The 22,750-nt window shown below is 37.3% G+C and overlaps 5 protein-coding genes and 6 non-coding genes across 19 annotated transcripts; 6 read left to right on the top strand and 5 right to left on the bottom strand.

The window, feature by feature from the left end:
* Positions 1-74: 74 nt before the first annotated feature.
* F42A10.11 lies at positions 75-191 on the top strand. Its single transcript, NR_052360.1, has one exon. It is a non-coding gene; the product is annotated as an Unclassified non-coding RNA F42A10.11 (non-coding RNA).
* Positions 84-169, bottom strand: F42A10.t2. Its single transcript has one exon. It is a non-coding gene; the product is annotated as a tRNA-Ser (tRNA).
* Positions 192-262: 71 nt separating the features above from the next.
* Positions 263-362, top strand: F42A10.12. The gene has a single exon (NR_052359.1). It is a non-coding gene; the product is annotated as an Unclassified non-coding RNA F42A10.12 (non-coding RNA).
* Positions 275-356, bottom strand: F42A10.t1. Its single transcript has one exon. It is a non-coding gene; the product is annotated as a tRNA-Ser (tRNA).
* Positions 363-1,375: 1,013 nt separating the features above from the next.
* anmt-2 (Nicotinamide N-methyltransferase) lies at positions 1,376-4,290 on the top strand. Its single transcript, NM_065933.10, has 4 exons — positions 1,376-1,527; positions 2,216-2,702; positions 3,289-3,366; positions 3,894-4,290. The coding sequence occupies exons 1-4, from the start codon at positions 1,406-1,408 to the stop codon at positions 4,029-4,031; spliced, it is 825 nt and encodes a 274-aa protein (NP_498334.1). The 5' UTR covers positions 1,376-1,405; the 3' UTR covers positions 4,032-4,290.
* rotr-1 (Nbl1_Borealin_N domain-containing protein) lies at positions 4,194-9,173 on the bottom strand. Its single transcript, NM_065932.6, has 8 exons — positions 9,072-9,173; positions 8,981-9,020; positions 8,750-8,859; positions 5,514-5,622; positions 5,317-5,448; positions 4,842-5,030; positions 4,600-4,728; positions 4,194-4,550 (listed from the first exon to the last, which is right to left on the bottom strand). Exons 1-8 carry the CDS (start codon positions 9,116-9,118, stop codon positions 4,401-4,403), a joined length of 906 nt encoding a protein of 301 aa, NP_498333.1. The 5' UTR covers positions 9,119-9,173; the 3' UTR covers positions 4,194-4,400.
* On the top strand, positions 5,653-5,732 carry Y42G9A.8. Its single transcript, NR_052358.1, has one exon. It is a non-coding gene; the product is annotated as an Unclassified non-coding RNA Y42G9A.8 (non-coding RNA).
* Positions 9,174-9,536: 363 nt separating the features above from the next.
* wht-7 (ABC transporter domain-containing protein) lies at positions 9,537-17,177 on the top strand (the record flags this gene model as incomplete). Of its 8 annotated transcripts, none has more annotated exons than NM_001379747.1 (11): positions 9,537-9,635; positions 9,685-9,741; positions 9,788-9,896; positions 9,940-10,067; positions 14,783-14,965; positions 15,013-15,108; positions 15,158-15,327; positions 15,701-15,957; positions 16,005-16,306; positions 16,356-16,794; positions 16,839-17,175. In NM_001379747.1, the coding sequence occupies 11 exons, from the start codon at positions 9,549-9,551 to the stop codon at positions 17,009-17,011; spliced, it is 2,001 nt and encodes a 666-aa protein (NP_001367851.1). The 8 variants fall into 8 exon arrangements, with proteins under 8 accessions (NP_001367851.1, NP_001391160.1, NP_001391161.1 ...); NM_001404160.1 differs by having other exon boundaries at positions 9,544-9,635; positions 16,833-17,135; NM_001404161.1 differs by having other exon boundaries at positions 9,588-9,635; positions 16,839-17,011.
* On the top strand, positions 9,580-9,600 carry 21ur-11634. Its single transcript, NR_052357.1, has one exon.
* Y42G9A.2 (uncharacterized protein) lies at positions 10,087-10,948 on the bottom strand. Its single transcript, NM_065930.7, has 2 exons — positions 10,838-10,948; positions 10,087-10,390 (listed from the first exon to the last, which is right to left on the bottom strand). The coding sequence occupies exons 1-2, from the start codon at positions 10,934-10,936 to the stop codon at positions 10,124-10,126; spliced, it is 366 nt and encodes a 121-aa protein (NP_498331.1). The 5' UTR covers positions 10,937-10,948; the 3' UTR covers positions 10,087-10,123.
* Positions 11,068-12,899, bottom strand: Y42G9A.3. 2 transcript variants are annotated; one of them, NM_001027693.10, is made up of 5 exons: positions 12,755-12,875; positions 12,248-12,490; positions 11,995-12,195; positions 11,587-11,943; positions 11,068-11,428 (listed from the first exon to the last, which is right to left on the bottom strand). In NM_001027693.10, exons 1-5 carry the CDS (start codon positions 12,835-12,837, stop codon positions 11,185-11,187), a joined length of 1,128 nt encoding a protein of 375 aa, NP_001022864.1. In that variant the 5' UTR covers positions 12,838-12,875; the 3' UTR covers positions 11,068-11,184. The 2 variants fall into 2 exon arrangements, with proteins under 2 accessions (NP_001022864.1, NP_001022865.1); NM_001027694.8 differs by having other exon boundaries at positions 11,069-11,943; positions 12,755-12,899.
* Positions 17,178-22,750: the final 5,573 nt, after the last annotated feature.

Genomic DNA, 22,750 nt, shown 5'->3' with positions numbered 1-22,750 from the left:
AACACGCCCTTTCCTCCTCCATCGTTTTTCTCCAAATGGTTTCGATACAAAAGTTACATCGACTGACGAGATTCAAAAAGATTCGCAGTCAGCAGGATTCGAACCTACGCGGACAGAGCCCATTTGATTTCGAGTCAAACTCCTTAACCACTCGGACATTCTTAACCACTCGGACATGACTGCACGTTTTGGTTTATTATCAAGTATATTTTCATTTTGTACAATTTCGAAGTTACAACGAAAAAAATGTGCGAAAAAATTGAAAAAAATTTAACGCAGTCAGCAGGATTCGAACCTACGCGGGCAGAGCCCAATTGATTTCTAGTCAATCTCCTTAACCACTCGGACATGACTGCACGACGAACCACAACTTTCGTGGCCTAGACATGCCGGGTGTTACGCATAATAGGAGGAGGGGATGGGGAGAAGTGGTCAATGGGGGGAGATGAAAGGGGGAATAGGGACAGTATAGAAAAATTCACACAATCGGTATTTTTCGATTGACTTATTATTATATTTTCAAAAGAGACATCAGTGTGAAGTGGGGCGCACTTGTGTAAGCAAAATGGCCAACAAAAATTCGAAAACTTCAGTAACTTTTCGATTAACCTCCCTATTCCTTTGAAGTCATATAATTTTCGAATGAAGTTTAAGTACATTTTTTCCATATTGAAAATTCAAAAATTCCAGAAAGATGAAATCCAGAAAAATGTTTCGAAAGTACAGTGTACTGATAGTGAGCTACAGTACAATTTTCGTAAGTACGCTCGATGGAACCTACTTTCCCTTAAATTTACAGTAACGCATTAAAGTTCTGCAAAGTTTCATAACCAATCTGCCAAAAAACTTCCTCATAACATAATTTGTTGTTTCCCATCTTTCCACTTTGCTCTTCGTACTCTGTGCCTGCTCCCACTGTCTGGCTCCCAACACTTCCTGCCGGGAGCCTCGGGAAATCCCTTCTTCCCTCTCTCTCTCTCTATCCTTCTCTCCCAGAGCTCCGAAAAAATAGGCGGAGCCAGAGCACACACTTATGCTCTCGCTCTCTGTGCAAGAGCCACCTCACTCAATTTTTGTGCTACTTCGAGAGTGTCGATGCCTCATTTGTTAATTGTTTGTTATTTGATGATGATAATGAATTGTTGTATCGATATTTAATTGCACTCTGCGTGGGTGTTATCACTTAAATATTAGAGTTTTTCTGGAAAAAAGGAGTAAACTTAAGAATTTTGGAGATTTTGAGGGAAAAACAAACATGTGAAAAGCGGAAGAAAATAGAGATATACATAGACTTTTAAAAGTGCTTTGTTTCCTTGTTATATTTCTGATTTTTTTTTTCAAAAATTTGGACTCAAAAAAATTAAAATATTTTCAGTGTCGTTTAATCTCTTATTTATACCTCGTCATGTCTACTCTCATCGACCCTACCATTACGGAATCATCGGATGCCCAGCATACTGTACTTTTGCCTGAGGACTACGTCAAGAAGTTCGATCCTGATGAGTATTTGCAGTTTTATTTCAGCAGGTTAGTCAGAAATCTTTGATATGTCGCAACGACCGTTCGATGTAACCCATGAGATGTCGGCCTCCCACCAATGAACACTTTCTGAGCCCCTTATCATGTAGGCTGCTTCAACAAACATGTCAAGCTACCATTTTCCAGAAATTGGTTATGAAACCCGTAAAATGTCGGTTGCCGCAATTTTTTAATGTTTTGAATCCAGTATTATGTCGGTTGTTATAATCTTGCGCGCGAGGTTGCCGCCACAAAACTTGGAAGAAACATTTTTCATAAATAACGGGCTTCAATTTCTAGAACTTTCGATCCCGATTTGCACTTTCTATCCGCTCTCGATACCGTTCACTTCATTTTTGACACAAAAACGAGTGGTTTGTTCACAAACAAAACCTCTTATCCCCGGCTTGCTTTGGCTTTGCTCCTGTTGCTGCTGCACACGAAATCGGTCGCAGATCGGTTACCTTTTTCTCTTTTTGAGTAGGAGAGGATCTTTTGTGTCAAGAGATCGAAAAAACTGAGAAAAGAGGAGGGAGGCATCATTGGCTCTTAGACTCTAAACTTTTGAAAATGAGACGACACATTTTTGGGTGCTATCAAGTCAAGTACCTGTCTGACAAGGAACGAACAATCCAAGGGAGAGAGTATAAACATCAGACATTCCATATATATCCAAAATTTCATTTCTCATTTCCAGAGATGCTATTGAAGATGGAACCCGTGTTTCCCTATTCGCACTTCCTGTCTTCGCCCAACTTATGCTCCAAACTATGCGACCTTCTGAACGTGAAACTCTTCTGGATATTGGAGCAGGACCAACCGTCTATTCGGCTCTTTGTTTCCGTGATGTGGCAAAGCGTGTTCACTTATCAGATTTTGTCGATCGGAACCTTGACGTTCTGAGAAAATGGATCCGCCACGAGGAGACTATTGACTGGGTGCCAACTATCAAAGTGATCAACCGAACGGAAGGAGGTCCCACTCCAACAGATCAAGTATGCATTGATGTTGAAGAAAAAGCCCGCGGATTGGTCAAGTCTGGTGGAATTCATTTCGCAGATGTTCACCAGATGGATGTGGTCCCTGAATTGGCTGGGAAGAAGGTGGATATCCTGGTGTCGATCTTCACGTTAGAAAGTGCTTGTCGCAACTATGAAGAGTATTGTAAATGTGTCACTAATATGGTAAGTCTAAATGGATTTTTGCGGTTTAGGCTTAGGCTTAAGCATATCGTTCGTTTTAGGAGCTTGATTATGCCATTAAGGTTATTTTACACGTCTCTTCTAAAATAGTTTCTGAAATCCCAGTACTGAAGATAGATCTTGGTTCACATTTCTTTTTCTCCATTTCTAAGTTCAAAACACGAATTTCTTTCGAATAGAGAACAATAAAATTGTAAACTACAGTAAACTACTAGCTCAAAGAGTTATTGTAAGTGTAATTCGATCTATTTTATTCTCCAGTAACAACTTCGTCATAACTTTCTTTTCATATTCCTATATCTCTTCACAATCAGTGTTCACTTCCCCTTTACACCCGTTCTCTATTTCTCTGTCTATCTTATATCCAATTTTCACGGTGCCAACGAAGAAAATGAAAAAAAAAAGAGTTTAGAAACAGATGTCTTTCATCTTTTCCAAGATGTAAAGTGTGTCGTTTTTCGGAAAAAAAAGAAATGAGAATGAGCCAACGACTGAATGGCACCAGATTTGATAGTTTGAAATGAGAAAAAGTGAAATCAAAATGTGTTTTGATTTTGTGTGATTCCAGATGAGACATCTCCGTTCCGGCGGTCGTTTTGTGCTTGGTTCGGTGCTCGAGGACGATGAGTACAACTCGGGAAGAAAGGTAGGAAAGGGCCAATTGATCTGGTAATTTGATCTGTGCTCTTGCGATTTTAACGGGGTCAGTTTGTGTGATTGCGTCAATGATGCAGGTATATATGATAGCTAGAGAAGTTTTATTGGTTTTAGGCGATGGGAATGAGGATTGAAGGATACAAATTCAGACTTGTGATAGAACATATCTTTTTGAAACAGTGCTAGTATTTTTTTTTTCTGAAATATTAGACGTTTAAGCGATACATTAACTTCGAAAACGGAGCAGTGGGGCCGCAAGACTAACATGTTACTGTACTTAAAATTAAAGGAAAAACCGATAAACCGTTTTCTCGAGGATGTTTCTTGTTTTTCTTTTTACTTCCTCTTACTTTTACCCGCTCTTAGCATATTTCCAAACTTTGTACAAAATTTAAAAAAAAAACATATGATTGTTTTTTCGCGCGGCGAGACCCAACTGTATAAATAGACCTGCATTAAAATTCGTAGCCAAAATACTCGTATGTATATGCCAACAAAAAAAATCAAAATTTACAGACAATCTTCCATCTCCTCAATCTCAGTGAACAGATGATTCTTGATGCTCTTGTATCTGTTGGTCTTGATGTTGCCAATGCAAAGAAATACGTTTTGGACGGAGAAGGTGTCATGTTCATAATGGCTACGAAGCTCTAAACTTGTTGTTTAATTAGATTCCCCACTCGATCATTTGTCAGTATTGATGAAGTCACTAGGCGTATATCAACAAAAAAGTACTGTACTCGGCTTTAGGTCTCTTTCACTTCTTTTTTTAATTGTGCACTATATTCTTTTCATATGTTTCGCTTTTTAATTGTAAAATGGTCAGAATTCATCCGTCCTCTGCATGTTGTATTTCGAGCTTACTGGTTTGCTTAATATTGATATAATAATAATAATAAATCTGTAGAAATTGAGAACTGAATTAAAAGTGGAGCATCAGTAGAAAAACGTTTGAAATCATCCAAAACCGAGGTAAGTGCTTAAATATAATAAAAGTGTGTTTCATATTCATCAATTTCAATTTCAAACTTTCTGAGTTCCATCATCGCTGGGCGGAGAACGATCGAGTCCCAACAATAGATCATCTCGATTTGGAGATGCAGGAGATCTAGAAGAAGGACGTGGCTTTTTGGAAAATGAAACATCTGATTCTTCTGATTCTTCACGACGACGCTATAAAAATTTCATTTAGTTATATTTTTTGATGGAATATTTAGATTACCGCTTTCAGTAAAACCCTTTTCACTTCATGAGCTGAGTTTCCAAGTTCTAGCAAATTGAACGCCGATGATATCATTTTCAGATTGGGTGGTGCGTACATTGAGATGTAGTTGCAAAATTGATTCAGGATCTCAAAAATATTTTTTAGGAACAATTAATCCAGAGAATCTGAATTAGGTGCCTTCAACCAAATCCAAAGAATACATACACTCTCGTTTCTCTGCAGTAACCGTTATTCCTCACCTGTGTCAATGTATGAAGCCTGTTAATCTCTTGAACGTCATTCTTGAATTTTTCAAACATTTCCAGCAACTGCTTCACTTCATCGTAACTAAATCCAATTTGCATTAGATCAAACTGTCGTTCCGCAGGAAATCTCATCAACTCCTCTTCGGACGCTAGTGGAGCCAGCATTTCAATGTGATTCTTCCGCTTAAATTATTTATTGAAAATTAAAAGATTTGATAATTAAACCAGTATAACATCGACGTAGGCATATAATACCTTCCTTGTGCCTACCTACTGCTACACTACAAGACCTACTTATTTGTTATTATCTCAGTTGGTTTACATCTAAAGGTTTACATCTACATCTAAAGTTATCATCTAAAGTGGCCTCAAAATGCAGAAAATGTGTAATAGTCAGGTAGGTCAGGTAGACTTGTTATGATAATATGGGCACGGGCCTACCTACTACGACAATCTCATAAAAACTTACTGTGTGATTGTTCAATAAACTGCTAAGAGTTGTTGGGGTCACCACAAAATTTTGGCTCTCTGAAGTCGTTGAAAGAGAGCTCTGAGAATCGAATCCCGGTTGAAACGACAGAGGTGTGCTGGGCTCGAATTTCTGGAAAATTGCAATCTTACTATTAGTCAAAAATATTGGAAAATTGAATTTAAAAAATATCCTACATTTATATTTGATTTCAAACGATTTTTCAAAGATGCCCTTTGTATATCGGCTGCCCGACATATCCTATCAAAGAATAGCTCTTTGTGTGGTCCAAGCAATGTAGAGAGTCTTAAAATTACCAAGTTTATATAAGAATACCAAAAAAGTAAAAATAGATTGCCCCAAACCAGGATCGAACTGGTGACCTTACGATCTTCAGTCGTACGCTCTCCCAACTGCACAGGTAAAGCGCCAAGTGCGAGCGGCGGCCCACCGGTGGACCGCATATAGGCGAGGGGGGACCGCATATAGGCGAGGGGGGACCGCATATAGGCGAGGGGGGAACCGCCGACACACGAACAGCGCGCACACCGGTGGGCCGCCGTTCGCATGTTAGCGGCTCGCTAATGGGTGAGCGATGGGTGAGCGATGGGTGAAGGCTATCGTTTCCATTCCCCTCCTTTTGCTTTTCAGTGAAGAATAATATTCATAAAACGAGTATATTATAGTATTATCGTTTATTTTAAATCGAAAAAAAAACAAAATAATTTATTTCATCTTTTGATGATTTCGATGAATCGTCCTCTGGTGTCATCGGCAATTGACTCGTTTCCGCTTTTCTTCCTTTTGTCTTCCTCCAGTAAGCGATTTTATCGATCCATTTTCTGAAAAATTCAAATGATTAATTTTAAAGAAGTTTAATAAAGAAGATTAATCATTATTACATTACATTATACATTTTCGCTCGTTAGAAACAAGTATCGATATTTGAAAATAAAATATTACCTTCGCTTTCCAGATTCCTTCGGCTCTCGTTTGCGGTCGTCGGAGCTTTTCTCGTTCGGAGTCGGTGCCGGCGACACTCCTGTAAAAATTATCATGCTTTAGAGTTAGTTTGACGATTTTTCTTTCGGGAGAATACATTTTAAAACTTTAAAACTCACTTTAACAGCTCATAATCGTGTCCCTCGCTGCAGGATTCCTCGTCGAAGCCGGCGAAGTTGCGTCGGGACGAAATATCTGAATTCGAAGATTATTTCTCGCTTTTTTTCGTGACAAAAATTTATATTTTTCGAATAAGAAACCAATTATAATTAGTTAACAGAAGAATAGACGCAGAGTTTCTCAATATTTCTGAAAATACCTGATTTTTGGCATCTTTTTCCTATTCCGTCGTTTTGAAGGATCCTTTTCGTTGATTTTCTCGATTTTTATCTGCAAATTATAAAAATGTGAAAAAGAAAAATATGTTGCTCACAAAATCACGCAAAATTAGCGGTAATCGTGAAAAAAAACGAGAAAAATTGCAAAAAAAGCAAAAAAAAATTGAATAAAATTTTCGCTAAAGAGGGCGCGCTAGGGTTATTTCGGAGTGTCGTTGCTATGAAACTCATAATGAGAGTAAGCGTTGAATTGAAATGATTTATTGGTGTTAAAAAACGCATTGAAACGCTGAAAAATAGATCGAATAGTACTAAGTAAGATATTTCCGTTTCAACTTTAAGAGTTTCGAATGAAATTTCGATAAAAATTCTAAATATGACCCTCTTCATCCAATTTGATAAATCATTACTTTGATCATAAGGGTCCCCCCTTATGATGAAAATTGTTGAAAAAAAATTGTTGAAAAAAAAAGTTTTTGGAAACTTTTTATAATATGATTAGATGCTATAGAAAAATGCAATGTTTGTAATTATTTCTAGTTTGTATGTTCTGAACACGATTTCGGAAGAAGACCTGAGGTGTAGTAGAACAACTAAGTTCAAAAAACGCGTTCACTTTGGATGCGTATATCTCCGTGGAAAAATTTTTGATGGCAAAGTGATCAACTACAAAGTTGTTCATCTTAATCTGAAGTACAACTTTGTAGTTTATTGTTTCTTGTCAAAAAAATTGTTGATTGAGACAGGAATAGAAAAAGAAGAAGAAAATTCAAGCATGAAGTTGCCAAAATGAACACAACTTTATCTCGACCAACAATTTTTTTGACAAGAAACAATAAACTACAAAGTTGTACTTCAGATTAAGATAAACAACTTTGTAGTTGATCACTTTGCCATCAAAAATTTTTCCACGGAGATATACGCATCCAAAGTGAACGCGTTTTTTGAACTTAGTTGTTCTACTACACCTCAGGTTTTCGTCCGAAATCGTGTTCAGAACATACAAACTAGAAATAATTACAAACATTGGATTTTTCTATAACATCTAATCATATTATAAAAAGTTTCCAAAAAAAAAATTTTGAAAAATTTTGTAAGGGGGGACCCTTTGGATTTTTTTTTCAAAAATCAAAAAAAATTTTTTTTCAAAAATTATCAAATTTTTATCAGGTATTGTAGAAATATGTTGAATTGTTTGTTTCTATAAGTTTTTTTGCTAAGTTCGGTGCTTTCGATAAGTCAAACCGACATTCCTTGGAGCTCTGAAAATTAAAACCTCCTGTATTAAAATGGATGTATCTAATTCTAGAGGCAAGATATCAAAAAGTTATCAACTACAACGTTGTTAAGTTTAAAACAATAAACATATTGATAGTTGTAAGTATCTCTTCATCTTTATCGAGAACTGAGATATATTTAAGTACAAATCTAGAATATTTTGGTTATCTTTTGAAGCCCACATCTCCGCAGTCACTAAAGATAACAAAAAGTTACCAACTAACAAAATGTTTTTCACATTATTGTCAACAACTTTTCAGTTGGCCACATTTTATTAATTCAAATGCCAACAGAGTTATGAGTCTTTTAAAGTAAGACGTCTATATGCTCAATCAACTCTTATATAGGTGATTGTTCGACTGAGAATGTAATATGAATGTCCAAACTTGTGGGAAATAACAAATTGGTATTTTTTCTATAAATATAACCCTTAAAAAAGTAACAAAATGTTTTTCACATTATTCAACAACAGATGACTCTAATAGTAGATGTTCGGAAATGAAGTGAACATTACAACAATCAATTGATTGTAACATTGTTAACAATAAACACTTCCATAAACACGTATACTAGTTATGCATGAATACTTCGGAAATACTTTGCTATGCTCCTTTTTTACTTCTTTTTTGATTTTCGGATTGGTCAATTTATTCACCCATTGCTTCGTCTTTTTGCGGTCCTTCGCCCATTTTTCCCCCATCGTTCACCCGCCAGCGCCCCTTCACCCACTATTCAGCCATTTTTCACACTTGGCGCTTTACCTGTGTGAGCTATTGAGGCCGACGGGAAAACTGATCGGACGGCCCGGAACGTACGTATGAATTTTCCGAAGTTGATCGAATGTTATCGCTGTTTTCGCATTTGCACTGGACTCTTTCTGTTGACGAATGTCACGTTCTAACATTTGAATTTCCCGTTCACATTCCTTCAAATTATTATTATAGATTTCCAAGTTTTTGATCCAAGGCGAGCAAATGCGCTCTAATGAATTATATTGATCTACCTTCTCAGACTTTTGAAAAACTGTTAATGGAAGTTTAACTTACATTTATTGAAATGAATTGGCCCATAGATCCATCATCATTTCTAAAAATTTAAATTTCAGATTTTCCGAATACCGTACTCTATTCGACTTACGTTTCATATTTGGAAACCGAAAAACTCGACTCTTGACTGTCGTCCATCGTCGTTGATTTTTTCAACACAATGAGCCCTTCTGTTGTGTTGGATGATAAGAATGTCACTTATCATTTCCGACAATCGTCATCGACCGTGGTGCACAGAGCTCCGCAAGTGAGCTCTTGTTGATGACGAGTCGAATCGATTCTGTTTGTTTGTCTTTGCGTTTATGAATTTTTGTGTGAGATGCACATGATTTTTATTCGATATTGAAAACTCCCTATCGGTTTTTCTGTCCGATTAAAATTTTCACCGTCGTCGGTGATTCACCCATTTCTTCTGATAATTTGTCGTCAAGTACGGTGAACTGTGTGTGCAAGTTTGCGTACCGGTGTTTGCGGGGTCAATGATTTATTTTTCGCGCTTCTTTGAATTTTATTACCGCCGCCTTCGGTTTAATCAATTTATACTCATTTTTCACCTTTTTCAGCAAAAATGCTCAAATCAAATGTTATTCAAGGTTCAATCGAGTCAATGAGTGTAGTGGATTCAACTTCTGATATTGATAAAGCTGATAAATCCGTGATTTTTTATTTTTGCATAGTTTTCAATTAATTTTTAATTTTTACAGTTTATGGAAGAGCTTCGACCAAAAATGCTGCTGACATGGCACGATATTTCAGTTTCGGTATATAATAAAAAATTTTGTTGTGAACAATATTTAGAATTTTCAGGACTCTTCAGAAGACTACTCTTCAAATAGTGGACTTTTTGGAAAATGTTGCCCGATCAAAGTCGGTGATGTAGAGAAGATGTCAGTGGAAAAACGGATTTTAGATAGTGGTAAATTTGATACTATCGGAAACGAAATTATAATAACTTTCAGTGTTCGGAGTGGCTCGACCCGGAGAGGTTACCGCGATCATTGGACCCAGTGGAGCTGGAAAAACTACGCTGCTCAATGTGCTTACAAAGCGAAACCTTTCAAATTTGAAAGCTACCGGAAGTGTCAAGGTGAGCTAAATTATAATTTAAAAAGACTGAAAATTTATTTATTTCTTCAATTCCAATTATTCTTGGTTGACAACGCCTTCCACCTTCATTTTCCTGTTCTTAGTTCCATTTTTCTTGGTTTTCTCCATTTTCTCAGTGACAGGAGCCAATGTAGTTGTTGATGAGAGACATGGGACTACTGTACTATGATACTGTGTTGGATATCGTCTCTGTGCATATTGTTTAGCACTTGACACACAGATACTGTCTTCACAATCGGCTGTCTTGGCGGCCAAAACGGTGTCCACGGGAGTCAGACAGTTGACCAACTTGTTGACTGTTTTCTATAATTTGATATCATCAGTTGTGGTGGGACAATGAACATTTTCTGAAAAAAAACCTGGGGAATACCCCCTTGTGACACAGAAAATTCAGAGATTAGGCCTTAAAACTATATTAAATTTTGTGTTTGCAAATTGAGACTTGTAAACCGGTTAACAAGAATTGCAAGGTGTTAGAGAAGATGATATTTAGGACTTTTGCAGAGATCATCGTTCGAAAATCAAATTTGATAAATGATACATTGTCTAAATTCCACAAATTAAATGTTTTTTTTTACTTTGAGCAAAAAAAAAACCAAAAACAGGGAACTTATGTAGTAACCGTACCCCAAAGGCTATTAATTTTGCACAACTAAAAAAATTTGAGAAAAACATTTTTGCAACCAAAGTTTCGCGTTTCAAGAAAAAAAGATAGCAACTTTCATTCCTTTCCAGAAAATAAATGCTCACCTTTGTGTGTTTCGAAAGTTTTGGTGCTCTTGTTGCACATTCCACATGGAATACAGTCAAAATCACAGAAAATATAAAAATTAATGTCAAAGTTTGCATTGTTTCGAATGAGTCGATAAATCACATTGAATATCCATGTCATGACCTCCCTTTGTTAATCTTCTTCGGGTTTTAGTACAAATCGATTTGGTTTAGTCTTTTTAATCGTCTCTAACTATAGTTGGAAAGTGTACCCAAAAAACAGTTCATATAATTCCTCGGCGTATGAAAAAAAAACATGAAAATGTCAATATAACGAGATCACAACTGAGATTCTAAGTTTGAATTAAAATACATTAACACGAAATTCAACCAAGCAAGACTCTTCTCATGATTGGCTCAATCTCCTCTTCTGATTCAGACGAAGTATCGTAGTCGACTGATGGAACTCCGGCGGAGCAACGTGGTGAGCACAGGAACTGCATAAGTGGAACTCGATACTTTCCGCAGAAATCCACAAATTTTATATGCTCAACTCGAGCATCGAAGTAGACTCCTTGACATTCAGGGTTGACACATTGACAAGCGGATCCTAGATAAGCTACGAGATCACTGAAAAGGGTTATTGTAAGGCATTCGATAAACAATTTGATTCAAAAATATCGTACTCTGATCAGAAACAAGGTCACGTCAGGGTTCAATTTGATACAATTTTGAATCACTAGAATGTCCCCAACATAAAATAAAATTAAAGATTTGATAAGACTTACGATGGCAAAATTTCGTCCAGATTCGGTACTTTGTGATAGTTCTGTCGAACAGTTCTTCCTGATAATTCTTTCAATGATGGAGGTGCAAGATCCATATTATGAACGAATGAATGAACCAGAGGATTGTTACGGAGAGATAATTGCTGCAGACGTCGCAGATTTAAAATATCAGTGGGCAGAGTTCGCAATCTGTTGTTATGCAAGGACAAAGTCTCCAAATAGTGCAAATCTCCTAATGTTGATGGAATTGTCTCTAGAATATTATCACAAAGACCAAGGTTTTCCAATTCATCTAGGCAACCAATGGATGCAGGAATTTCACGGAGTCGATTACCTCCGAGATATAGAACTCTCAGTCTAAAAAATGAAATGATTAACAGTTTTTAAACACAGTTTCAGGAAACTTACAACGTAAGAACACTAATGTTTGATGGGCAACTGTCGATGTAATTTCCTCCGAGATGAAGAGTTTTCAATTTTCTCATAGTCAAAATGACTGGTGGTACGTATTCAAGTCGATTTCCAGAAAGATAAAGATGTTCCAAATTCTCAAGAAGTTGCAATCCTTTTGGTAAATGTTCCAACAAGTTGTTTCGAGCAATTAGAGTTCTGAAATCAACTCAAGTCAATTAAATTTTAACTTGGTAACTGATGTACTCACGTCAAACTGCTCAGAGTACCAATATCTTCTGGTAAAGCCGAAAGTGAATTGAACGATACATCAAGAACCGAGACATTATTGAAAGTTGTGAGACCACGAAGAATCACGAAAGAGTTATGAGTGAGATCCAACTTTTTAACATTTTGTGGATCGTAATCTTCTTCTGGCTGCTCAATATGATACCGCATTGGAATTTCTTCAAGTCCATAGTCATGAAGAACAAGTTCGTCGGATTTAGTACTTCTGAAAGTACCGGTTCATTATATCAGCTGATTGCCAGCCGTTTTTATCAGTGTTCGTGATTCTACACGCATTTACAGTGTGATATATCAAACAAAATCAATCGGAAATTTACTCAGATTTTACAGTTCCTAGCACTAAAACTGAAAACACTTTTCTATGAATATACATAGAAGAGTAAAGACAAAGAGATGATTATCGGAAACAATCTGGTTTTTCATGCTACTGTCAGAAACTATCAGATGAAAAAGAAGCAGAAAAACTAACCCGTTGGGATACAAATTGGCGTCGGTTCGCCTTGTCGGCCAGGTTGGAAGAAAGACGGATGAGGTTGATGGAGTGTCGGACATTTTTTTGAGTTTTTTGTCAGGTATTGAAAGACTGCAAAAAATTGAATTTTTGAAATGTAACAAGATGGAATAAGGGGTTTTATGAGAAGATGTGTCGCCTGGGGGTGTTGAGAAAAAGGATGATAATTCAAAAGAGGAGGAGAAGGAGGAGTCTAGAAAACATGGGAATCTCCCTTCTTCTATCTTCCCACCTATCTTTTCTGCATTGATCATGAGAGTGGTATAGACATAGTGATAGAGACAAAAATAATTTTGATGACAATTAGTGTGTCGGGTTGTGTGATTCTCCTTCAAAGTTCGACCTGAAGCTATGGAGACCACAGTACACTTTTTAGAGAAGCTTTTGAAATGGTAGAAACGATTCGATGGTCAGTGAGAAGATTAAAATCTAGAGGAATTCAATATCTAGTTATTTTAATTTGGTTCAATCGACTAATCTGAATTGTTCTTCGTTCAAAAGTTGAGTACGTACTACTAGTACTTTTAATTATTTCCAATCGGACTCACTCAAAGAACTTTAAAAAATTATCGAAATCCCGGCAGATACAATATGAATTCTGAACAGTTATTTGACAAAATGAAGGGCAACAGGTGTTTTGGTCAGCTATTGTTCTTTGCCTCAAACTCCTCCCTCTGCAGTTCTTCATTTGTTCTCCGTCTTTCTCAAAATCAAGATAAATTAGCTGACGAAGGTCGCAAAGGAAGAGAAATGTCGGTCGGGAACAAAGTCTAGTTCACAGAACATCTATAGTTTACCCATTTTCTGGTAATCAATATCGCGCACGCCTCGGACACATGGACTGATTGAGAGGGAGCTAGATTGTCGCGCGACGGTTGATTTTCAAGATGATAGAAGTCGCTAGGAAGTTGTACACCGGTGATGGTCATGGCGGTCTTATTGGTGACGAAGAGGACGAAAAGTTACAATACTTATGGTCGACGACTTTTATCAGCAAATTTTCGTTTGCTTATCATTTTGGCAGGTTCTTCTACTGTCAAAATAAGCGTCAAAACAGGAAAGTTCCTTGGTAATAGCTTTGTTAAATTGTCTAAAGTTGGAAAATCAAAGGTATTTATAATGTTTGAGAATATAGCCATAGTCTTTCACTTTTCCACAAGATCAGTTACATTGGAACACGTGAACCAAGATAGAACAAAGAAAAAAGATTGCTGGAGATATGTACCAACGTCATTCTGTAGGCCTTTTGTAGCTATTTGTCATCATACAATAATTGGGACTGTAGTTTGAGCAATAACATCTGGAAATAGAAATCAGAAGGTTCTAAGTCACTTGATGCATTGTTTATCATGTACTTCGAGAATCCTTTGCATATTACAAATGTTCGATTAGCTTGTTCTTCAAATTGTTTGACTTAAACAATAGCTTAACATATGATAATTACATTCCATCCGTTTACATCAGCAATGCTCCTAATCGAACGTTCTCTCAATGTTCTTCAAAACTTGGTGCAGACCAGCTGGCTTATGCAATAATGAACAGAATGCAAGTCATCTCTCATCATCATTTTTCTTTTACAATCTCGCATCTTTTCCGTCTTTCCCCCTGATTGCGGTTGTGATGTTGCGATTTGGAAAATTATAATCAACTTCATCATCCACCTTTTCTTCGTTTTTTCTGTCATCAGCAGCCACCTGACCCCCTTGAAAAGTTTTCGTATTCACGTGTTTTCCGCTATTGAGAAAGTACCCAAGTTCTGTAGTACTGTGGTTTTTCCTGTTTTTCATTTGCCTACTGTAGAAGACAGACCTTTTTCTCAATCTGTTTCCTCTGCCAATTAGAATTGGCGGGTACTGTAGGTGGTTCAGGTTTTGCTAATTATTTTAGCCTTATCATTTTCTTAATTAAAAAAAAAACTTCCTGATAATATAAATGAATCTTACTGTAGATATTGTGCAAAGTTTGTATTAATCAAGAGTTTTCCAGGTCAATGGAATCCGTGCCGAGAGAAGTTACATGCGTCAAGTGTGCGCTTACGTTCAACAAGACGACTGTTTCATTGGAAGTCTTACTGTAGAAGAGCATCTAAAATTCATGGCAAAACTGAAAATGGGAAGCGAATATGATTTGAATGAGCAGGAGCGTAGAGTCAAGAGTGTTATGCGAAGTGTGAGGAGTCTTTAATAAATTTTTAAATTATTGTTGCGTATTTTCAGCTTGGACTCGAAAAAATTGCTGACTCGATTATCGGAACTCGCACACGAAAGGGAATTTCTGGAGGAGAAAAGAAGCGGCTAGCATTTGCCAGCGAGGTATACTATCCGTAGTTAAATCTTTAGTTTTCTAATTTTATAATTTCAGATTCTCACATCTCCACCGATCTTGATCTGCGATGAGCCAACATCTGGTCTCGACTCATTTCTAGCATATCAAGTAGTTTGTGTGCTGAAAAAGCTTGCTGAGACAAGGAATATGACAATTCTACTGACAATTCATCAGCCATCATCTCAAGTTTTTCAGCTTTTTGATAGGTAATTATGCAACTTTTTTAAATTTCGACTGGAAACAAAAATGAAGACAATCAAGAAAAAATCACATTAAAAAAGTTTGAAACCCATATTTTGGTTTAAAAAGTTTTCTGGAATTCTCAAATTGCTGACTATGAGAAAAATTTCTAATATCGATTGTTAAAAATAAATTTTCTTCTCTTTCAGAATTTTGTTTCTAGAAAGTTTTCCAAAATTAAGAAAATCTTCTGATAAGCATAGGTTTTTAACTATTTTATTTTAAGTATAATTTTCAACAAAAAAAAATCAAAATTTCGACCTATTATAATGGCTTTTCAGAATAAAGTACATTTCATTCATAATACAGTCATAATAAATCTACAATATCTTTTTTCAGTATCTACATGATGGTAAATGGCGACGTTGCTTTTTGCGGAAGCCAATCAGGCGCTGAAAAAATGTGGTCTGAAATGAAACTTCCGATTCCAATGAACTTCAATCCATCGGATCATTATCTTGCGACAATGTCAATTCGTGATCAAGCAGAAGAGACTTTGAAGAAAAATCAAATCGGAAAAATTTGCACTACTTTCAAATATTCAGAGCTCGGAAAGTCTGTGTTCAAAGAGTCTAGTGGTCGAGAAGTTGATGAGAGTAAGTGGGCGGAGCCTATGTCGGATTACTGTAGTTTATCGTTTCAGGAGATCGAGCATTCAGTGAGGATTGGCGTCGAAGATATGCAACAACGTTCGGACGTCCCAGATTCGGAGCATCATTTTTTCAACAAATTCGTGCACTCACTTGGAGAGCATCGAAAACAGTGCTCCGTGAGCCAACTCTTCTCAAGGTTCAGACCTTTCAAAGCATTATTATTGCGATTTTAACGGGTCTCGTTTACACAAATAATAGTCCCGTTGATCAACAGAAAATTATGAATATTAATGGATCGCTGTACCAAATGATTTCAAATATGGCATTTATGTTTCAGTTCAGTGTGGTTCATGTACGTTTGAGACATTGTTTAAAAATATATTTCAAATTACAAATTTCAGCACTTCTGCCTCGAAATGAATACGTTCTACCGGGAAACCAGCTCACGTCTCTATCGTGTCAGTGCATATTTCATCTCAAAAAATCTTGCCGAGCTTCCCTCCTACATTGTCTCCGCTGTGATCTTCACCTCGATCCTTTACTGGATGTCGGGTCTCGTGCCGATCATTGACTCATTTTTAATCTACATGCTTGTTGGAATCCTTGTTCAAAATATTGCAATTTCTATTGGTTACATGTTCAGTTGCATCTTCGGAACTGTCAACTTGGCGGTGGCTGTTATGCCGATCTTCGTCGTACCGATGATGGCTTTTGGAGGATTCTTCATCAATCAAGACACACTTCAGTGGTATTTTGTTCCAATGAAGTATTTGTCATATTTTGGATATGGATACGAAGCAGTAGCAATCGCACAGTGGACTCATGTTGAGGAGATTCCAGGTAGGGTTATCTGAAAAAATCTCACACGTTTTATTAAGTTTCAGGCTGTTCATCTTCCCTCGCCCATTGCTCTCGGAATGGAACGGATGTTCTAAATTCGATGAGCTTCAAACCATCAAACTTCTGGGTTGATATTTCGGTTATGGCGTTTATGATCTTCGTCTTTCGATTCCTCGCATTCATGGCACTCTACGTTCGCGTCAAGCGCAGATCATAACTTTTTAAAAAACATTTTTAATTTGTAAATAATCTTAACAGAATATTTTAGAATTCACCTTTTTTGTTGTCTGTTATATAAATGTTATCTACGCTGATGTAGAAGAATAAAAAAGTCCCTCTTGTTCACGAATAAGTTGCCTTCCGAGTGACCGGGCACACCATTTTGTTTTTCTTTTTCCCCCACCCAAGACGTTTTTCTTTTCTTCTATATTTATCCTCAACTACCCAAAATCTTCTTTCTTGGTAGTTGTTGTAGTAGTAAACCTCATTCGGGAGTGAGTTTAGAGTTTTCAAAAAAAAAGTTTTTGAGAGGGACAAGGAGAGAGAGAGAGAGAGAGAGAGAGAGAGAGGGAGAGAGAGAGAGTAGAAGAGCCGGAACAAAAACGATGCTCCGATTTGTCCCATGGGATATATTGTTTCGAGAGGCGATAGAGAAGACAAAAACGAGTGAAAACGGATTGAGAGATGGCCACTTGTGTGAGTGAAAACGCTCCAAAAACCCGAAGAAGATGGATTTGCATTTATTGCATTCTTTTCTACTTTTTTGCCCCAAAAGCTCCGATTTTGCTCTTCTTTGCGAGTTTTCTCAAACTTTTTAATATTATGCGCATCTTTTGTCCGATGAAAAGTTGAGATCTTTTGAAGAATACAGTCTCAGCTCATTTTTATTATTTCTGTAGTCCCTTTGCAATAGTCTATTTTTAGAAAACCAGGAAGAAGTTGCTACTTTCTCTCTATCTCTTTCAATTTCCCTACATTTGAATCCAGCATGTCTTTCAGCTCATTCCGCCGCGACACTGAATCTAGATCTTCCTCTTCGTTTTCTTTTTTTGCCAACGCGGCCAACATGAAATCCGAGACGTTTCCGATTAGTTACATGCGATATATTCGTTAGTAGCAAGTCTCTCATTTATTCACAAGAGAAAATATTTTTATTCTTGATGATTAGCGCAGGTTCTATGTGTTTGATTCAAGAATCTATCAAGTTAAATAATTAGCCGGCGTTGAATCTGTTGAAAACAAAAAACAACACTCGTTAAATCTAGTGTGGCGTACGCAATTTGGTTGCACAGATTTTCTTGTACCGTAATCCTATTCTGAAACTGTTAGTTTTTAAATGCGTTTTAATTGGCTTACAGATGAAATTACTGACATTTTCTATGTTGACAAACGTAAATAAATTATTTTCAAAAGTTTGACATTATTTAACCACTCTTTTTGCGGCTTATGATGTAAACCACCGGAGATTAAAGATTGTCGTGAGTTCCCGCGCCGCGTACGCAAGATTCCTCACGCAGTTTTGCAGAATTTTTGTTTTGTTTTGTTTTTTTCTAGCGGAAAATCTATTTTCCTCCACGATTTTTCTATTTTCTTTTTCAAATACTTTATTTTTTGGTCAGAATAATATAATTTGTGCTCAAAATTTCAAAATCCACATAATTTTTCTTGTCGATCACATCATTTCATCAAAGCTAGTAGCAATTCACCGAAAGCTTTAAAAATACAAGTAAACGCATCAGGAATCACTCAAAAATACATTCTTCTCCCACTTTATCCCCCCTCTTCTTCCGTTTTGTTAACGTCATTGAGTTGATTGTGTATGTGTGTGTGCCTCCTGTTGCTCCACAACCGATTTGTCATTTATCATTTATATCCATCCAACTCGCCGTTATTTTTATCTTTTTTGTGTTAGCTAGAGAATGAGTATCTTAAGATAATAGAGAAAGCTTGTGTTGTGAGCGAAAACTCATCAGCGATAGAAAATTTAATGAAAAAATCTGGATAGTTACTAGTGAAAAAAAATCGAAAAATTGAAGGCAATTGGCATGCGGAAAAATATCACTTATTAGGAGCAGTGTCATTGCAAATACACACAAAATGTGCATAGGAAGGCGACATCCAAAAAAAGGAGAGAGAGAGAGTATCAATGAAAAAAGAGAGCACAGAGAGCACCACGGCATTCTTTTCAATCTCGCTCTCGTCGATTCGGGTACTCTCTCGTTTCTGGTAGACTTGTCAACGGACTGCCCGCCGCAGCTCCCACCACTCCGGCTTCTTCTTAGTCGTCTTCTTTTTCTTATTCGTCTTCTTCGCCTACTCTAAGGGCCTCCGTTTTTCTTTTATTTTGTTGCTCCCACGAGTTTTTTCTACTTTTCAACTTTTTGTGTGCCTGTTTTCAATGAGTTTAGTGGAAAAATTGATGTTCTGGAAATGTGTGCTTCAAAAACTGCGGATGGTCAGCTGTTTGACATATTACTTTATATTTATTGACAATAGTTTAAAGGTGCAAAAGTTTATTATTTGTTTGAGCTGTTTAGCTAACAAAGCTATTTTCAAAACGAGTTTTGCAGAAATATGTCTTTAGCGAAAAGTTTTTTCCGTCGACTTTTAAGAATTCAATTTTTTTTTCTAGAAAACGTTTGAGTGGCTATAGTTTTCACTATCATATTTAGCAGTAAGGATGTCGTTGAAAAATTTCAAAAACCTTGACTTGTCTGAAAGTTTAAAAAATTGCCCTACAGCAGTTTTTTGTCATCTTCTGCTCCTTCTGAAATTTCATCCCTGCCCGTACACACTACACCGCTGCGCCCGAACATGAATAATTCATGCAGAGTTTGCCAGTAGGGAAGAGAAGGAAAAAAGAGGAAATCAAGACCCGCTGTTTCCGTCTCCTCCTTCTCGTCCTCCCGTTTAAGCTCCCCCACAGCTTATTTGTTTCGTGGACATTTTCGCACTGGAAGCTCTGAAAAAGCAGAGTTGAGAGCTGTGTGATGCTGGTGTCGGAGCAGCCAAAAAGTGAAGAGTGAGCTTTAACTTGTCACTTCTTCTCACACACTTTCCGGACGATGACATGTGCGCAGTCTTCAAAAGTTGCGGGCTTCGAATTTGCAGAACACAATATTGTTGTTTAAAAAACACCGAATCTTTTCTATTTCTAAATTAGTTGGTTAGATATTCACATAGGATGTCTAAAAACGAAATTAATCAGTGGTTGCCCAATTAATTACATCAACGAGAGATGTTTCAAAAGTTCGGACAACACTGACCAAGGCCCCCTCATCTTGTCAGACATATATCACAAGTAGACCGAAATAAAATTCGTTGAGTACATTCATGCTCTACTAGTTCTACAGAAAAATCGGTTAGATACAGCTTAACGTTAAAGAAAACGCCTAAGAAGCCACACATGCACACTTCAGCGGGATCATCGCTCAATTTAATAGTCTTTTCCTACTTCTTCCACAACTACTTCATCGTCTCATTGCCTGTCTTCTTCGGCTCGTTAACTCCTCATTTTCCGCCTCTCTTCCTTGGCTCATTTCTCATTTCATCTCCTTTTCCCCCTTCATCATTTCCTCCCTCACTCTTGAGACGACGACAAAACGAACGGGGGGCGAAACAGATGAGAAGACGACGACGAGTAGTGGGGGAAGTCTCGGGAAGAAGCGGAGACAGGTGAGATAAGGTGTGAAATGAGGGGAAGAGACGGGGAGGGCCCCTTCTGTGCCACCGACAGCTTTTATTGTGCTCTGGCTCTTCAAGTGAGCGAGAAAGCTGTCTTCTTGTCTCTCTGCTCCTCCACAACACGGGAGCACCACGATGCTTTTCGCCACTTGGCAACTCGAACTTTACCCCCCCCCCCCCCCTTCCACTTTCTGTTGCCCGTGGTCCCCACACTTTTTTCCGTTGGCACTCTCTTTCGCACGCACTAATCCTACCTGGATTTTTAAAATTATACTCTGTATTTGACCATCTTGGGATTGAAAAACTCAACGTAAAACCTATTACATAGATTCCGTCATGTATCAGAGTGTAGACATTTCCGGCGTTCTTCCCAACTACAAATCTGTGCTCCTTTCAAAACGTTAAGTTCTTCGTCGTCTGTTGTTTTCTTGTTGTCTAAATGCAAATCGGATTTGTCCAGTAGTTGATGCTCAACAAACGAATCCTCGTCCTCTTTTAGGTAGTTTAAACACAACTAAATTCTGAAAAGCGATAAGATGTGTGAATACTTTTCTTGTCTGAGAAGCTACAAAAACCTAGAAGTTCTTGTCTTGAGTACTTCGAACACGAAGATGCTTAAAAAATCCGAAGAAGCGGTTTGCTCAGATAATTTTTCGTATTTTCCTTACGTTTTCCTTCACAAACCTGTACATCTTTGTCAATATCCTATAAAAGTTACTTCCTGTTCTACATTATCTTCTCTTTTCCTTGCATTGCTCTTTTTGTCTTCTTAAATGAAACTGGGCGCAAGAAATTAAATAATGAGGATTAAGGAAAGGTCGAAAAAGAGGACTTTTTCTCCATTTTTCGTAGAAGAGCAGAGACAAAAAAGTTTTTGGTGCAAAGAAGGAGTGCCCTTCTCCTCATTCTTTTTTCTTATTCTATTTGTTCTCTGTTTCTCTTATGCCCAGTCAGAGTCCTCTACACTAACTGTGTGACGTCACAGGGACCCTCCCGACTGAGGAAAGAAGCGGCCGGAAAGGGCTCCTGGAGCCCCACACACTCGCATACACGTCTGAAGGATGAATGCAGAGAGAAAAACGAAAAGAAGGATAGGGAGAGAGAAAGAAAGAAAGAAAGAGAGAGAGATGTGCACTTGGCGCCGCCAAAGTTTTGATTGCACAATTTGCCGCGCGTGTATGCGTCGCCCCTTCGTCGTCGTGTGCCCAAGTTTACATGCACAAGGAAAACTCTGCAGTAATGCCCATTGTGGATCCCTTCTTCCTATTTTACTTTTTATAAACATATTTGTGCAAAAATAAAATTTGTAAACTATGATGTACATATATCGTGCACTTATATGAGCGAAATTTGATTACCCTTCCGAAACTTTGCAAATTTTTAAACAACGGAAATCGTTGCCCTTCACACGTTGTTCCCAATATTCTAATGATCATATATTTTTCTCTTCCGTTCAGTGCTTCCAATTTTTCAATTGCTCCGCCAAATCGCATTACCGTTTTCTTCATCCCTGTCATTTATACTTGTCCCATCCTAATTCGGATCGTCGTTTCCTATTCCGAATCGCGTGTTCAGACCATCACCAATAAATCCTCGTAGGTAACAATTGTTTCCAATGCATTTTTTGCTTCACCAAGAATCCTTGCTCGATAGCTGAAAAATCGGCTAAAAACGCTAAACGCTGTGTATGTGTTAGAGACAGGTGTTTTATTTATTGGTCTCTGTCATGATCTACGTCTTCCCCCAATATATCTAGTATTCTTGAACAGACAACAAAAAAAAAGAAATGCTCAATATCTCTTTATCTTTTCTCTCCTCCCGCCCACCACATATCATCAACCACTCTCTCTCGTGGTGATGATGATGATGATCACCATCACATTTTGTTGCTTCTAAACTTTGGATTCAGACAGATCTCAGAAAATGAACACATTCCAACCGATTAATGGTTCGATCAGAAAGTAAAATTTTCAAAACTTAGTAGAGACAAAAATTGTGTCTAAAAGATTTTTTTTTGCTTGAAATCTGCGAAAATTTTAAAAATTGTCAAAAATACCATATTTGAAAATAACTTTTAAAAAACTAATTACAAAAAAATTTCATTAAAGTTGGTGAATACAGTTGTCACTTTATTATTACCAATTTGATTCCCTTCTGACACATTTTCATTGGTTTTTTTTGCATTTTGTTTGACAAATTCGCTTCAATTTCTTTTCAAATATAATTAGGTTGTTTCCCGTCGTTTTTTCCACCCCCATTCATACACTCATCA

Source organism: Caenorhabditis elegans, chromosome III (genome assembly GCF_000002985.6).
Source record: "Caenorhabditis elegans chromosome III".
In the NCBI taxonomy this organism is placed as follows: Eukaryota; Metazoa; Nematoda; class Chromadorea; order Rhabditida; family Rhabditidae; genus Caenorhabditis; species Caenorhabditis elegans.
This window is presented reverse-complemented; position numbering and strand designations above follow the sequence as displayed.

Coding starts and splice junctions, on each gene's coding strand:
- anmt-2 (NM_065933.10), top strand. CDS start 1,406: ATGTCTACTCTCATCGACCCTACCATTACGGAATCATCGGATGCCCAG. Junction 2,703..3,288: donor GTAAATGTGTCACTAATATG/GTAAGTCTAAAT, acceptor GTGTGATTCCAG/ATGAGACATCTCCGTTCCGG. Junction 3,367..3,893: donor AGTACAACTCGGGAAGAAAG/GTAGGAAAGGGC, acceptor CAAAATTTACAG/ACAATCTTCCATCTCCTCAA.
- rotr-1 (NM_065932.6), bottom strand. CDS start 9,118: ATGGACGACAGTCAAGAGTCGAGTTTTTCGGTTTCCAAATATGAAAC. Junction 8,860..8,980: donor GCCAATTCATTTCAATAAAT/GTAAGTTAAACT, acceptor AATAATTTGAAG/GAATGTGAACGGGAAATTCA. Junction 5,623..8,749: donor CAACTTCGGAAAATTCATAC/GTACGTTCCGGG, acceptor GGTAATTTTAAG/ACTCTCTACATTGCTTGGAC.
- Y42G9A.2 (NM_065930.7), bottom strand. CDS start 10,936: ATGCAAACTTTGACATTAATTTTTATATTTTCTGTGATTTTGACTGTA. Junction 10,391..10,837: donor AACTTTCGAAACACACAAAG/GTGAGCATTTAT, acceptor ATCAAATTATAG/AAAACAGTCAACAAGTTGGT.
- Y42G9A.3 (NM_001027693.10), bottom strand. CDS start 12,837: ATGTCCGACACTCCATCAACCTCATCCGTCTTTCTTCCAACCTGGCCG. Junction 12,491..12,754: donor GCCAATTTGTATCCCAACGG/GTTAGTTTTTCT, acceptor CGGTACTTTCAG/AAGTACTAAATCCGACGAAC. Junction 12,196..12,247: donor GGTACTCTGAGCAGTTTGAC/GTGAGTACATCA, acceptor AGTTGATTTCAG/AACTCTAATTGCTCGAAACA.